Source organism: Chelonia mydas, chromosome 2 (assembly GCF_015237465.2).
Source record: "Chelonia mydas isolate rCheMyd1 chromosome 2, rCheMyd1.pri.v2, whole genome shotgun sequence".
Taxonomy (NCBI): domain Eukaryota; kingdom Metazoa; phylum Chordata; order Testudines; family Cheloniidae; genus Chelonia; species Chelonia mydas.
This window is the reverse complement of record NC_057850.1, coordinates 226,498,308-226,513,780: the sequence shown is the minus strand read 5'-3', so window position 1 is coordinate 226,513,780 and position 15,473 is coordinate 226,498,308. Positions and strand designations below refer to the sequence as shown.

General features: G+C 44.5%; 1 protein-coding gene across 6 annotated transcripts in view; it reads right to left on the bottom strand.

The window, feature by feature from the left end:
- ARMC3 (armadillo repeat containing 3) overlaps window positions 1-15,473 on the bottom strand; it is a 116,564-nt gene that overhangs the window by 13,006 nt on the left and 88,085 nt on the right. For 3 of the 6 annotated variants that reach the window (XM_043541323.1, XM_043541321.1, XM_027820969.3), the window contains 4 exons: window positions 13,981-14,149; window positions 12,546-12,646; window positions 11,111-11,197; window positions 8,602-8,697 (listed from right to left, as the gene is read on the bottom strand). In XM_043541323.1, the coding sequence (XP_043397258.1) occupies window positions 8,602-8,697; window positions 11,111-11,197; window positions 12,546-12,646; window positions 13,981-14,149 (453 nt within the window). Of the gene's footprint in view, window positions 1-8,601; window positions 8,698-11,110; window positions 11,207-12,545; window positions 12,647-13,980; window positions 14,150-15,473 lie in introns of all 6 variants that reach the window. The other 3 variants (XM_043541319.1, XM_043541322.1, XM_043541320.1) reach the window with 1 other exon arrangement.

The window sequence follows — 15,473 nt, the reverse complement described above, 5'->3', positions numbered from 1 at the left end:
GCACATAATAATAAGAGGTTTCTATAACCAGGGCCAGTCTTAGATAGAGGCGAACTGGGCGAAAGCTCAGGGCTCCGTTATAAATGGGGCGCCTCCAGGAGCAGGAGTGCCCCGCCCCCTGCTGGTGTCTGCAGCCCCGCGGCTCTGCCCCCTGCCTTGGAGCTGCCCCTGGGCCAACTGCTCCTGGGAGCTTCCTGTTTGCTGTACAGGGGCGGGGGGTGCTGCCCCCCTCCGGCCCATGTACCCCATTTCCGCAGAGCGAGGTGTGTGTGTGTGTGTGTGGACAGGGCTCACTGACAGAGGGACAGAGCTGCTTTCCTTCAGGCTGGTGAGTGCCACTCTCTTAAACGGGCAGTGCGCAGTCACTCACACACTCCCCCAGCTCACATATGCTCTCTCTTTCACACTCACCCCCCCAGTACATACTTTTGTTGTTGTTGTTACTTGTTGGTACTTCCTGCAATGCATATATGTTCTCTGTAATTTTATTATTTCAAAGTGCTATTATTTTAGTTTTTTGACTGGTCTGTGCATTTCATAGTTTTATTTCTCTCTTATGCTTACATTTAATTCTTTAAGTAGTGAGTTCTAAAATGCCTAACCTGTCCTGGCTGGAATAATTATCATTATTACTTGTATTATCATATTGTGCTTTGTCATTCATTATTTAAAGTGGTACAATCAAACAATAGTATCCTTCTAGAACAGGGGTGGGCAAACTTTTTGGCCCAAAGGCCACATCGGGGTGCGAAACTGTATGGAGGGCCGGGTAGGGAAGGCTGTGCCCCCAAACAGCTTGGCCCCTACCCGCCCCCTCCCACTTCCCGCCCCGCTGACTGCCTCCCTCAGAACCCCTGACCCATCCAACCCTACCTTCTCCTTGTCCCCTGACCATCCCCTCCCAGGACCGCCCCAAACCGCCCCCACCCCTGGGATCCCACCCCCTATCCAACCTCCCCTGCTCCCTGTCCCCTGACTGCCCCCCAGCCCCTATCCACCCCCCTCCCCCTGACAGGCCCCCTGGGACTCCCATGCCCTATCCAACCCGCCCATTCCCCTGACTGCCCCCTGGGACTCCCTACCCAACCCCCCCCCACCACCACGCATGCCGCTGCTGCCCCCTTACCATGCTGCTCAGAGCAGCAGGAGCTTGCAGCCCTTCTGCCCATGCGGCGGCGTGGCTGCAGGAGAGGGGGAACAGTGGGGGAGGGGCCAGGGGTCAGCCTCCCTGGCCAGGAGCTCAGGGGCTGGGCAGGATGGTCCTGTGGGCCGGATATGGCCCGTGGGCCGTAGTTTGCCCACCTCTGTTCTAGAATGTAACTTTAGCTTGTATTAACCTTAGCAGTGCCAGTTTAAAAAACATTAGCTAAATACATAACTTTAGACACTGGGCAGATGAAGGCTGCTTATTTTCAGACTGTATTTTTAGTTATAAATGTAAAATAACTTAAAATTTGCATGAAAATAAATGCAGTTCCAACTATGATACCAATAGCAATGATTGAGTCAAATGTTAGTGAGTCACATACAAGATTATGATTGGTAAACATAAATGCCAAAATAATTAGAAAAATAAATTCCCTTTCTTAATAAAAGAGGGAAAAAACCCTTAATCACATATGTTAAAATTATGTTTTTAGTGAAAAGCAATTGACTAAAATAGAGTAGATAATGGCAGTAACACAGATTTTAAGCAGATTTTATTTATTTTTATGTTTCGCTAATAAAGATAGTGTACAAAGTATCAAATGTGTTTCTGATATCTGTGTTAAAGCTCTAGAACTGATACCTCAAGGCTTGGGATTGGGAATATCTTGCTGTATTATCTCCTGATTGTTCTAAATTTACATATAAACTTTAAAAGTGGCTTTAATTGGAGTTTGTATATATTTTTTCTTTCTTTATATAACAATTAGATACAGTGCTCCTGTCAGCTAATTCCTAAGTTATTATCTGCAAAAACCTTAGAGTTTTCAGGTGCCTAAGTAGTCCCTGGAATCATGGTTAAATTTTCCTTCCCCGCCCCCCCTTAAATCTGAAATGGCACCCTGGGTGAGCCAGGAGGGCCATGGGCTCTGGCAAGATGCAGCCCCCATGTGACAGCGTGAAGCCCGCCTTGAGCCACATGCTGAGCATCAGGCACCATGAGCCACAATAGCAGCGCAGAAAGGTGGCAATACACCATATACCATGCCATCTTTACTTCTGCGCTGATGCATGTGGTGGCATTGCCTTCAGAGCTGGGTGCCCAGCCAGCACCCGCCAGTATCAGGCTGCCCTGCCAGTGCTTAATTTGTGCCAGGGCTGAGCTCTAGCCTCTGGCATCTCTTTCAATATAAATTAAACACTGGGGGAGGCAGCAGGATACAGAGGTGATGGGGGGGGGGAAGCCCAGGGAGCCCATGGGGGCCAGGAGTGATGGGGCGGGGGACACCAAAATACAAGTTCGCCCAGGGTACCATTTTTCCTAAGGCCAGTCCTGTCTTTAACATACATGTAAACCCATTTTTGAAGCATTTTTGTAACTAAACAGAATTTGGTTCCATACAATGTTGGTAGTTTACAAACAAAACAACTCCTATGAGTCCTGTAAAGTTTTTCACTGTGACTTCAAACAAACAAACAGGGAATCAACAAAATGGTTGAGCAGATAATACAAAGCAAGCTGCTACAAACCTCAACTACTAGATGACATGTCCTATTAAGATTTCATAAGAAGTCTATGTATTTATTGATTATTCATTGCACATTCTGCATTCTTCACTGCAGCTTATGATTTGAGAAATGCATATGATCATGAATGGCAATCACAAGAGTCTAGCAAAAATGTAAACTAAACATTAGGTTAGACCAGATAAACGTGTGAAATTTATATACTTTTCTATGTGGTAACTATAAAAATCTATATATTACTGGATATGTCATCCAAACATATTTCCAAAAGTGTCACAAACATACATTTAATACCTTTACAGGCAGTTTGAGCACTTTTAGACAAAACTGTACATCAGAAGCCTGCTAAATCATCAAGAGGACAATAAAATAACCTGACATGTCAGCTGTACAAAATTCCAGATTACAAAATTCCAAACTTTATACATATAGTTTTAAAAGGCACTACTAGATATTGTAGAAGAGACAGTTACCTACCTTGCAGTAACTGAGGTTCTTCGAGATGTGTGTCCCTGTGGGTGCTCCACTCCAGGTGACAGTGCATCCCAGCAGCGCCTGGTTGGGAAGCACGTGCTCAGCTGCTGTCTTGCAGTCTCATTAGAGTCTGCCTGAGCGCGCGTGTCCCACACCCCCCTCAGTTCCTTCTCTACCATGGAGATGTCAGAATAGTACTCCAAAGTAGAGGGGAGGAGGGCGGGGAGTGGAGCACCCACAGGGACACACATCTCGAAGAACCTCAGTTACTGCAAGGTGAGTAACCTTCTCTTCTTCTTCGAGTGCTGTCCCTGTGGGTGCTCCACTCCAGGTGAATGTGAAGCAGTACCCACTATGGCTGCTGAGACTTCGGAGTTGCGTCAGTGACAACTGTAGACAGTACTGTGTGGCCTACTATGGTGTCTGCCGTGGTATCCTGTGTGATAGCATAATGTTTGTAAATGTGTGGTCGGATGTCCATGTGGCCACATTGCAGATATCAGTAATAGGTACGTTATGGAGGAAGGCAACGGATGTTGACATCGCTCGAGTAGAATGAGTTCTGACGCCCTCGGGTGGTTGGGCATTCTGAGTTCGGTAACAGGATTTAATGCAGTCAGAGATCCACTTGGAAAGTCGTTGCTTAGAGATAGCCACACCCTTCGATCTCTCTGTAGTGTAGACAAATAGCCAAGGGGATTTACGAAATGGTTGAGTTCTGTTTAGATAAAAAGTGATTGCCCGGTCTGATGTCAAGGGTATGTAGGGCCGCTTCGTGTGGAGTCTTATGAGGTTTGGGATAGAATGCAGGTAAGTATATTGGTTGGTTAAGGTGGAAGGTGGATACCACCTTAGAGAGAAATTTAGGGTGGGGTCGCAAGGTAACGCCCACGCAGAGGTTCTCTGGTCTTGTTCACCATTGTAGGGAGGCTAATATGTTCGCTGGAGGACTTAGCATCATGCAGAAGCTGTGTCTGCTGGGTTTGTAGTTGGAGTTGAGCCAATCCTGAAGACATCTCATGTGCAGCCTGGTGTACTTGACCACGAAGGTGGTGGCTGCCATGTGGCCAAGGAGCTGTGGGCAAATTCTTGCCTGTATCCTGGGACAAAAGGAGAGCATGCGTATGAGAAGTGTAATAGCGAGGAATCTGTTGTGTGGGAGTGAGGCTCTGGTTTGAATTGAGTCCAGGTGAGCTCTGATGAACTCAATCCGCTGTGTGGGTGTCAGGGTGGATTTTTGAAAGTTTATTTACAGACTTAAGCTGTGGAAGAGGGAGATGGCGAAACAGGTAGCTCATAATGTCTCGTTAGGGTCTTGGAGAATATTCTCGGTGCTGTGGAAAGTCCGAAAGGGAGTACCCTATATTGAAAATGGTCGTGTCTGAGTGTGAATCGCAGGAAACGTCTGTGTGCTGGATGAATGGATATGTGAAAATAGGCATCCTGTAGGTCGAAGACTGTGAACCAGTCCTCTTGATCCAGCGCAGGTATTATTGTGCCCAGTGTGACCATCTTAAATTTCTGTACACATACAAATTTGTTCAGTCAGCGTAGATCTAGTATAGGTCTCAATCCCCCGCTCTTCTTTTGGGTCAGAAAGTAGTGGAAGTAGAACCCTTTTCCTCGATGTTGTGTTGGCAGAGGTTCCTGTGAGATGTAGAAGATGAGCCACTTCTATGCGAAGTAGGTGCTTGTGAGAGGGGTCCCTGAAGAGGGACAGAGAAGGGTAGGAGAGTAGGATATAAAAGGGATGGAGTAACGTGACTGAACTATTTTCAGGACTCAACGATCCCGTGTGATCTGCTGCCAGGCATGGTGGAAAGAATGGAGGCGGTGGCCAAACAGGCGTTGGAGTCAAGGGGTGGTCGCGCAGATCCTCAACCAACACTTCAAAATTGTTTTTTGTTTCCCGATGGGTGGGAGGTAGCTGATTGTGCCTGGTTTTGTCTGCGTCTAGGAGGTCTAGTGCGATTCCTGGTTATATTGTATGGTCTGGGCTGGGGCTGGTGATATTGTTGTGTGTGTGGCCTCTGATAAGGTTGATACCATTGTCTCCTGGGAAGGGACGGGTAGATGCTCATGGTGTGCAGGGTTGCTCTAGAGTCTTTCATAGTGTGAAGGAATTCATCATTTTTTTTTTTGAAAAAACTTATCTTTATCAAAGGGGAGGTCCTCCACTTTGGTTTGCAGGTCTTTGGGGATACCGTTTGCAGACAGCCAGGAAGATCTGCACATAAACACCGCATTTGCGGTAGTGTGGGCTGCTGTGTCCACCATGTCCAGAGATGCTTTGTAGGGCCATCCTGGAAACCAATTGGCCCTCGACAAGGACTGACTTAAAGTCTGCTCTCCTGTCCTCCAGGATATGGGAGGTAAAATCAAAGAGCTTATTGTAATTGTCAAAGTCGTAGCTTGCAAGTGGGGCGGAATAGTTTGCAATTCTGAATTGCAAAGTGGAAGAGGTATAAATCTTGCGGCCCAAGAGGTCAAGGTGTTTGAGGTCCTTGTCTTGTGGGGTGGGCTGGTATTGCGGCTGTTTCGTCCCGTGTGTCACTGCATCCACTACAAGAGAATTTGGTTGTGAATGGGAAAATAAGAAGTCTACGTCCTTAGCAGGAACATAGTATTTACGTTCAGCCTTTTTGCAAGTTGGTGGGATAGAGGCTGGGGTCTGCCAAAGGGTGTCAGCTAGTTCTAGGAGTGCTTCATTTACGGAGAGCACAATCTTTGAGGGCGCAGAGGGTTGGAGGATTTTGAGGAGTCTGTGTTGTGTCTCCTGGACCTCCTCTAAAGGGATGTCCTGGTTGAGTGCCACCCTCTTGAAAAGTTCCTGGAATTGCTTAAAGTCATCCATATTCTGTGGAGGTGGAGGAATGAGGGTTCTGTCTGGAGCTGATGGAGAGTTAGGAGTCGGTGAATCAGGGTATGGTTCATAGTTCACCTCTTCAGGGAGGGGGTTCAGGCGCTCTAGAAGTAGGTGGAGCTGGAGATAGGGGGCAGAACATGCTTGTGGACTGGTGGAAGAATCATGAGGATGAGTGGCAGTAGGAACCAGCCAAGGGTACCACTGAGGCCAAGGCATGGGATAAGAGAAGTGAGGTCCTGCCCATGGGGGAGCAAAGTAGGGAAACTGAGGCTGGTGCTTGTGAGCCGTGACCTGAAGTGTAAATGGTTCCGGTAGAGGAGGAGAGGCAGGTGGGGAGAACTCCGCCTGCTGCTGCACATCGGGCTCGCTGTCAGTGAAGGTAGCCAGGTCAGGTGGGCTGAGCAGCTCGTCAAGAGTGAGCAATGTGTGTCAGGGAGCGGGGAGTCAGGCTTGGGGCCACTGAGATGTCGTCCTGATTTAAAAATTGCTGCTGCTCCCTGGGCTGTGACCCTGCTAAACGTGATATGTGCTCAGAAGCCCGTATTGACTTCTGTTTTGCTTTCGCCGGTGCCGCAGGCTGTTTTTAGGCACCCTGCGGGAGGTCCGCTCCTGCTGCTGGAGTGGTAGGCAGGCTCGGTGCCGACATTCTTGTCAGCACAGGAGCAGAACGCGGTGTTGGCACTGGGTCTATTTTCAGTGCTGAGGGGACTGGTGCCGTGGAGACCTTCCCGCTATGGGAAGTCGGGTCCCTGCCTCTGTGTTCTGTGGGAGCCATAGCTGAGGTGCTGGGATGGTTGGAGGCGCCTTCCTTCAGCGCTATCAGCACTGAGGGTAAGGATCTTGCAGGAGATCCTTTACCGTTTTGAGAGTCTCTGGACAGAGACGGTTGGGCTTCCTGCCTCTTCGCTTGAGAGGGTGAAGCCGTGCTCCCAATCAGTTCCGACCTGGCCGGGGAGCATGAGGGAAAGGGTTTGCTATTGCCCGTCTACATAGGTGGCTGTAGGGATTTCTCCATCAGGAGCATTTTCAGCTGCAGATCCCTGTCACAAAGAGCCCTGGTTTTCAGGCTGGTACAATGGACACACTTGGCAGGGATGTGTCTCTCGCCGAGGCACTTCACGCAGCGAAGTTACTTGACAGGAGGCACATTTCTTAAATCCTGAAGACGCTGACATTATTGCACTAGGAATGCCAGGGGAGAGTGTCTCAACGGGAGACGAACTGGAGGAAAAAGAAGGTTTTTTTTTTTAAACTAGGTAACTATTCTAAAGGAAGGGAAATAACTGGGATGTTTCTAACTAACTATTTCTATGTCTTTGTACTTGTTTCCTTCAGTGACAGGAAGGGAAGAGAAGAGGTTCAGCACTGCCCTGAGTCCTGTCTTCAGCCGAGGACAGTTGAGAAGGAACTGAGGGGGGTGTGGGACACGCATGCTCAGGCAGACTCTAATGAGATCGCGAGACAGCAGCTGAGCACGTGCATCCCGACCAGACATTACTACCGAAGATCTCCGATCAATGGCACTGGGACGCATCGTCATCTGGAGTGGAGCACTCACAGGGACAGCACTTGAAGAAGAACACTTTCTTTACTTACAAAAATACAAAAGACCCCACATCTTGTAACCATCAAGCCTTTCTTCAAAGAGTTTGAGACCTGAGAGATGCATAACTTGAACTTCCATCTCAAAGGCAAATTACTCATAATTCAACTTAATCAGAAGCAAACAACTCTGAAATCCAGCCAAACATATTAATTTTCCCTATCTCTAATAACTCCAGCAAGTGAGCAATTCTGGCTTACTTTTTAAATTCCCAGTATCCCAGGGACTTTTGTAGAAAAAACAGAAACAATGAAAAAACCACCAGACAATATGGACTCAGGACAGACCCTAATTATTTTATACTTTTAGAATTATTAATAAAGTTGTGAAAATTAACACATTTCTGTATTCTTGGGATAGAATGCACTGTACAGAATAATCAGCCATGTACCAGTAGCCTTATTCGAGGACTCCTCTCTCCAGAAAGGTTTGAATACTTTTCTTTTGCCTTATTAAGGATTATGGTATTAACTGGTAGCCCTCCTCATAAATATTAAGGCCAGGAGGGACCACTCCGATAATTTAGTCTGACCTTTTGTACAGCACAGACCATACATTTTCACTCAGTAGTTCCTGCATCAAGCCCATAACTTCTGGGTGAGCTAGAGCATATCTTTTAGAAACACAATCATTCAAGTGCTAGAAAATTCACCACCTCTCTAGTTAAGCTGTCCCAATGGTTAGTTACCCCCACTGTTAAAAATGTCTGCCTTATTTTTAGTCTGGTTTTGTCTAGCTTCAGCTCCCAGCCCTTGGATCTTGTTATATCTTTGTCTACTAGATAAAGAGCTGTATACTAATAGATTTTTTTTCCTCATGGAGGTACAGTCACCTTTGAGCCCTACTTTGGGTTCTGCACCAAGCAGAGCTCAGCCAGACCTGAGAATCAAGTCCTTAGCTTTCAATAGTCAATACTTACTATCTGTCAATAGCTTGCATTTTTACTCTAAATTAAAATAAAAATACCTCATCCAAATTATAATACCTTGAGCCTTTCTCTCTAGTGCTGCTTTTGCTGAGCGAAGAGGGAGATCGTCCAGAAGATTCTTGTTTTTCCTCCACAGGAGATACCACTGCACTACTGAAATTACAAAGTAGTTTCCCAAATCCTTTTTACTTTCTTACAGTAAATTTCAATTTACACACACACAAAGCAGCACATAGGCAACATTAAGAATCACCATCTCTAGCAATAAAATTCTTACATGGAGTGTAGGGGTGCCATGATTTGTGGATGATCCCCAAGAAAAAACTGGAAATATTCCTTCACAACCTCTACTCCTTTCCAATGTCTTCTCATTCCATGTATCCCCCACCAACATCTATTTCTCTCTGGTCCCACAATCCATGCAGTGCTGCAGGAAGTCATCTGTACAAAGGTGCCTCAGCTATTCTGAACCCCTGCACGTAAATAGAAAAGGCACCTCCCACATATCCATGAGGCACCTCAACTTTAGCAGGCAAGCAGGATGCAGGTGCATCTTCCTAGTCTCTGGGAAGTAGGGAGCTTCAGCTGACAAATTGAAGCTCCTAATCCCTGAGTTGGGACTATGGTTCCTCTCCCTCCTTCCTCACAGCAAAGAGGAACCAGAAGGGATATCTCTGTTCCTGGTCGGCATTGTAGAAACCTGTACCTTTCACCAGGGAGGGGAGGCAGCAAAGTTATTTTTCTCTCCCCCTCCATTCAAAGTCAGAGTGGGGAGAGGGTCAGTAGGCAGTTGCTACTCCTGGCTGACACAGAGTCTGTGCTACACTTTTAGAATCCCTTCCCACACCAGCCTTGCAACTCCACGGGGAATTGACTGGGCCCCAACCTCAGCAGGGATGGGATTTATGTAAGAGATAAAGAAAAGGAGACAGAGAATTTCCTTCTCTGCCACAGATATCTTGTGTGTCCTTTGGCAAGTCACTTAGACTTCTAAGACACTTGAGTGCTTTTTAAAAATTGTGTCCCAAGTCCCATTTTCAAAAGTAATTCAGGAACAACTGAAAGTCAGTGAGTCTTGAATCCTAAGTACTGAAGTCACTTTTGAAAATTTTACCCTTAGTCTCTCTGTACCTCAATCCCCAATCTGGCATAATAGCACTTCCCTACTCACCAGGGTGTTGTGAGGATAAATACATTAAAGATTATAAGGTGTTCGGATACAATGGTATTGGGGGACAGATAAGTATGATAGATTAGATAGATAGATATGCAGTGTTGTAGCCAGGATGATCCCAGGATATTAGCTAGACAAGGTGAGTGAGATGATATATTTTATTGGACCACCTTCTGTTGGTGAGAGAGACAAGCTTTCAAGATTACACCAAGCTCTTTTTCAGGTATATGCAAGACCTGAAGAAGAGCTCTGATTAATCTGAAAGTGCCTCTCTCACAAACAGAAGTTGGCCCAATAAAAGACATTATCTCACTTACCTTGTCTCTCAGCTAGACAGACAAATAGATAGATATTTCTGTAATTATGAGGTGAAAAAGAAATTGGAGACAAAAACTTAAATTTACATTTAATCATTTTTATTCTCTTAGGAAACTGTCCCTCACCCATTTCAATTGAAATTATATTTTTCAATAGACAAAGTGTCTTAAAACATTCCTATATATTTAGAGATTGTTTCCATTCCATTAAAAATAGTTTTGTTTAAAAGTCAGTCAGTATGTAAGCCTTGTCTGAATTTAGATGCTTGTGTGATGGATATTGCAACCACATGCTGTATCTTTGGGGAAGCAGATTGTATTAGGTTTATGAATGGTTTGTGTGTCAGTGTGGGCCAGGGATTGTATGCAACTCTGTGGGGTGGGGAGGGTTGCCTCCAGGAACAAAGAACAGTGTGTGGGGGGTGAGGTAATTCAGGTTAATCACTCAGGTTGTAAACACCTCCAGAGAGGTACCATCCCCTGGAGAGGCTTGCATCTACTGGTTCAAACTGGGATTTCCAGAGATCAACAGACAAAGGGCTTTTGATATAAAAAAGCTGGGTTTAAACTGACTCAGAGTCTTCTTTCTGATCCAGCAAATGGACAGCGGGCCCCAACCCTTGCAGAACCATTGAAAAGACTTTGGCTTACTAGGGCCCTATAAGACTGATGGGTGATTCCTTGCACATTTAGAGGGTTTTAATCTGTTTATTGTTTTCATTACATTTTCTCTGTAAGGCTTTTACCTTAAGAATAAATGTGCTTTCCTAGAAAGAGTTTTGTGGTAACTTGTAACTGCTAAAAATACACTGTTCACAGCCCTCAGAGAGAAATCAAAGCACAAGTGCTGCTGGTCATTCGGCGGACTGGCTTGCTGGGGATATCACAGTGTAAGGCAGAGAGCAGTGCAAACTTAAAACACCCAGTCAGAGGCGAGTGGGATAGGCGATGGGTAGAAACCTGAGACCTGACTGGGCACTGTCACGGATGGAGGGATACAGGTGCAGTTACCCTGAAACTGTGACTGTTTGCGCAATCACAGTACAATGACTGTTAATTAAACCAAAGGTCATACCTTGCTCTTTCTTTACTACTTTTTCTAATAGAAGAAGAAGAAGATGTGGTTCTTCCATCATATCGATCTTGTGATTTGTCCTCTGCACTGAGGGAAGTGAAATGATACAAGATATTTTTATTCTGTTAGAATAGGCCAAGAGAGTTGTGCCACCTTCAAAGCACAGCAAGTATATTTTATGAGAAATAAAATATTACAGGTTGAACCTCTCTAGTCCGGCAACATCTGTGGTCCAGCATGATTTTATTTTATGCTTTTTATGCTTTATCTACTTATTTCCTTATGTCAATACAGTAAAATTGTGTAACAACACTAACACTTTGTTATGAAGCGAGCCAGAAAGCCTTGGCTAGGCGGTGTTAAAAGCGCTGTTCTGTTTATTTGCCTTGGCGAGATAAAAATAAGAAAAGACCCACTTGCTACAATATTGACCTCCTGTGGTTCGGCAAATTCTCTGGTTCGGCACCGGTCAGGTCCTGAGGGTGCCAGACTAGAGAGGTTCAACCTGTAATTAGTGATCTTGATTAATTACTAAATAGTGAAAAATCCTGTGACCCACATAAAGAAAACTGGACAGTATATTGCCTTCAGGGTGCTACCAGGGCACAGGGTTGTGACAAGAATGGCAAATAAAGAATATTTGAAAGAATTAGGAACCTGCAAAGAGCACTGAGGTTTAGGTTGTAACAGGTGATCTCAGAGATCTTTATATCATGTACAAGTTAAAAAGGGAAACATGATAACAGAGATCAACTTGATGACAGCAGAAAGGAGGGTTTGGGATTTACAAAATATTTACAGCGCCTTCTCTAATCTGGGAGACTGTATAGATTAAATGATTTCCAGAGTACCAATTTCCTGTGTTCAAAGGTAACAGGGTTTGTTAGGTGGTCTTAAATTTAAGTAGGAAAGAGGTAGACATCAGTTCTTGACAGTACTGCACCACAAATGTAGAAGGCCACTAAAGAGTATGAAGCTTGGCTGTTTCTTGTTTTTGGGAATATACTGCTTTCATGAATTTGGTTGGTGAAGAAGTTCAGCAAATTCATGGGACTCATTGCAATTCTGAGACAGGTACTAAGCTTTGAGAGCCCGGTAATCAATGCAGATGGCATGCTCTCCTAAATCCTTGGGAGCCCCTCCATCGAGAGTTGGAGCTAAATTGAAAATTTTTCCTGGCTCACTTTTCTAAATGTAACCAACTCAACTGAACAGTTCTGTGCCGTTTAAAGAAAAATATATCAAAACTCGGAGTTTATAAAATGCAAAACCTTTGGCTCCTGAAAAAGGAATCACAATGTTAAGGTTAACCTAGAAAGATCTTACTCACAATAGAAGGTCAAAGTTGCAGTACTATTGGGCTATGAGAAGGCAGAGGGGGAAAAGGCAAGTTATTTTAATGAAATGTAATCTTTCCAAAGCAAATCTGACTCACACATCTGGTAGTTTAGCATTAACTAAAATTATGGCACGATGATCATTAAGTTCTTGTAAATTCAGTTCCTCCAAAGACAAAAGTTTCACTCCAGGCTTTACCTACAGGAAAATTAGAATAAAAGAAAAGAAATTTTATTCTATTAAAGGTGAATGAAAAAGTTTATTTTGAAAAAGTAAGGTTAAAAAGAATCATTTAAGATTCCGAATCTTTAACAGAATGTAGCTGAGAACTTAAAATTACAAACACTTTTAAAAATAAAATACATAAAAATCAATTGCTTCTTCACTTAACTGCCATTGAAAAGCTGCATTACAAATAATTTCATTTGAAATTGTTGTTACTACTAGTATATAATCCAAAACGAGTTCAGAATAAAGACAGGTTCATACAATCCAGGGTGGGATTTTTAAAAGCACCCAAGTGATTTAGGAGCACAAACCCCACTGACTTTCAATAGGACTTGTGCTCGTAACATACTTGGATATTTTTGAGGATTCCACCCACAATTAAGAGTGCAACAGATGACAAAGTATGGAGTGGTCCTTCTAGAAAGGCCATTTTATGGGAAAGAGGGCTGTAACGAAGCACATTTTGGTCTCTGTTATATTCACATCCTGTTTGTTCCTCTTGTGAAAAAACAACATAGTTATTTAGATGGCAGATTAATATATTATACTAGTAGCTAAAAGCCTGTGTTTGGATACGGCAGTTGGGTCAAGTAATACACTATTTGTGCAGTTTCCCCCACAACCAGTGAATTGTTCCATGCAAATTAACTGTAGAGTAAGGGTGGTGACTGGTTGAGTTACCTCTGATATCTCAATGGTCGAGGACTCTTGGCATGGCATAGATACATGCCTTATTGTGGCTGAATATTTCACAGGTATAATTAGTAAAGTAAAAATGGCTGTGAACTTCAAAACTGTATAGTAGCAGACCATGAATCACAGGGATGACAGAACCTGGTGATATTCTGAACAAAAAGAGCTCTTAACCATGCTTGTTGCTGTTTCCATTGCTTCACACTGACTCAGCAGACATTAGGCTTCAGAGAGAAGGACATTTTATTATACAGATTGTAGAGAAAAAGAGCAGGAGAGGAGCCAAGTATCTCAGGAGGAATCTGAAAAAGGAGACCGTGGTTGCAAAGCACTTGTGGTCAGTGGGAAGATACCAGATATGGGGACTGCAGGAGAAAAGATGTGGATTCATTCGCCAGGGAAGGTGATCAAAAGAGTGACAAAGTGCACCAAGCTGGCACAGCATAGGACAGGAGAAGGGAGCAAGGTGATTCAATGGACCAGATCCTGGTCCCTGCTATGACTCCTTTGTATTGTGGTGGCATAATGGGGCCATAAACCCAATACTTTGTCTGAAGGAGTGAAAAGTCAGGCCCTGCATAGACTTTTAAATAATACTTAAAGTAATTTACCTGACCATAATCATAGAACCCATCAGTAATTATGTTACTGGATGATAAGTACCCCATCTGGCTGTATTTTTGGGAAAGGTTGTTATCAAGTAGCTTCTCCAGAGCTCCTTCACTGAAGTTATTTTTGCGCCCTGTTGACAAGTTAATTTCTTCCAGGATGTCTAAAGCACTGTTCAACAAAATAGAAACAATTATTCAATTAATGTGACTAATCCATCATTAAGTACTAATTAATTAATTACTACACAGTGCAGAGATAGTACTCTGCACTGCTATTCCGGAGACACGTTTATTTTCAATCCTAGCCTCCCGTCCCTTGGCCCGCAGGAGGCTGTGAATGGGGTGCAGCATTCTGTCTCTGTAGGAAAAAAGATCCTTCATATTACTCAGAAGCAAAAGCCATTCCTCTAGCCAGTTAAGTATGAGCATTAAGACGAAGGGGTGTTCTAGTTAGTTCTCAGTCAGAAAGATGTTGACTGTGTCAGTGATCTTGAAGATAAGGGGAGTGTAAAAGTAGAGAAAACAGAAGAATAATCTGACCTCATATAAGAACCTGGTGAGTTAACTATGTATTATGTATATTTTATAGTACAAAATAACCAAATGTACAATTCCACAGAAGAGTTACGGTTCTACCATAAGCCTCGCAGGCTAACACAGCTAACTCAGATGCTGATGTATGGAGATTGTAGAGTCCATGTAGAGGAAGAAAAGAGTAATTATCTTGCACGGCATTAATTTTTGTGACGTTTCAGCACAACTACGTTGACTTAGTCCTTGTCTACTCTACGAAATTAGGTCGAATTTATAGAAGTTGGTTTTGTAGAAAGCGTTTTTATACAGTCGATTGTGTGTGTCCCCACACAAATGCTCTAAGTGCATGTAGTTGGCGGAGTGTGTCCACAGTACCGAGGCAACTGTCGACTTCCAGAGTGTTGCACTGTGGGTCGCTACCCCACAGTTCCCGCAGTCTTTGCTGCCCATTTGAATTCTGGGTAGAAATCCCAGTGCCTGATGGGGCTAAAACATTGTCGTGGGTGGTTCTGGGTACATTTCGTCAGGCCCCCCTTCCCTCCCTCCCTCCGTGAAAGCAAGGGCAGATAATCGTTTTGCGCCTTTTTTCTTGAGTTACCTGTGCAGACGCCATACCACGGCAAGCATGGAGCCTGCTCAGCTAACCGTCACCATATATCTCCTGGGTGCTGGCAGACGCAGTACTGTAGATTGCTACACAGCAGCAGTTTATTGCCTTTTGGCAGCAGACAGTGCAGTATGACTAGTAGCCATTGTCAACGTTGTCCAGGGTGCTCTTTTAACCGACCTCGATGAGGTCAGGGGCGCCTGGGCGAACATGGGAGTGACTCAGCCAGGTCACTTCCCTTTTAAGTTTCATCTCATGGCGATTCAGTCCTACCAGCAGTGCACTTTTAATCTGCAGCCATCAGAAGACGATGGCCAGCAGTCATACTGCACCGTCTTCTGCCGAGCACCCA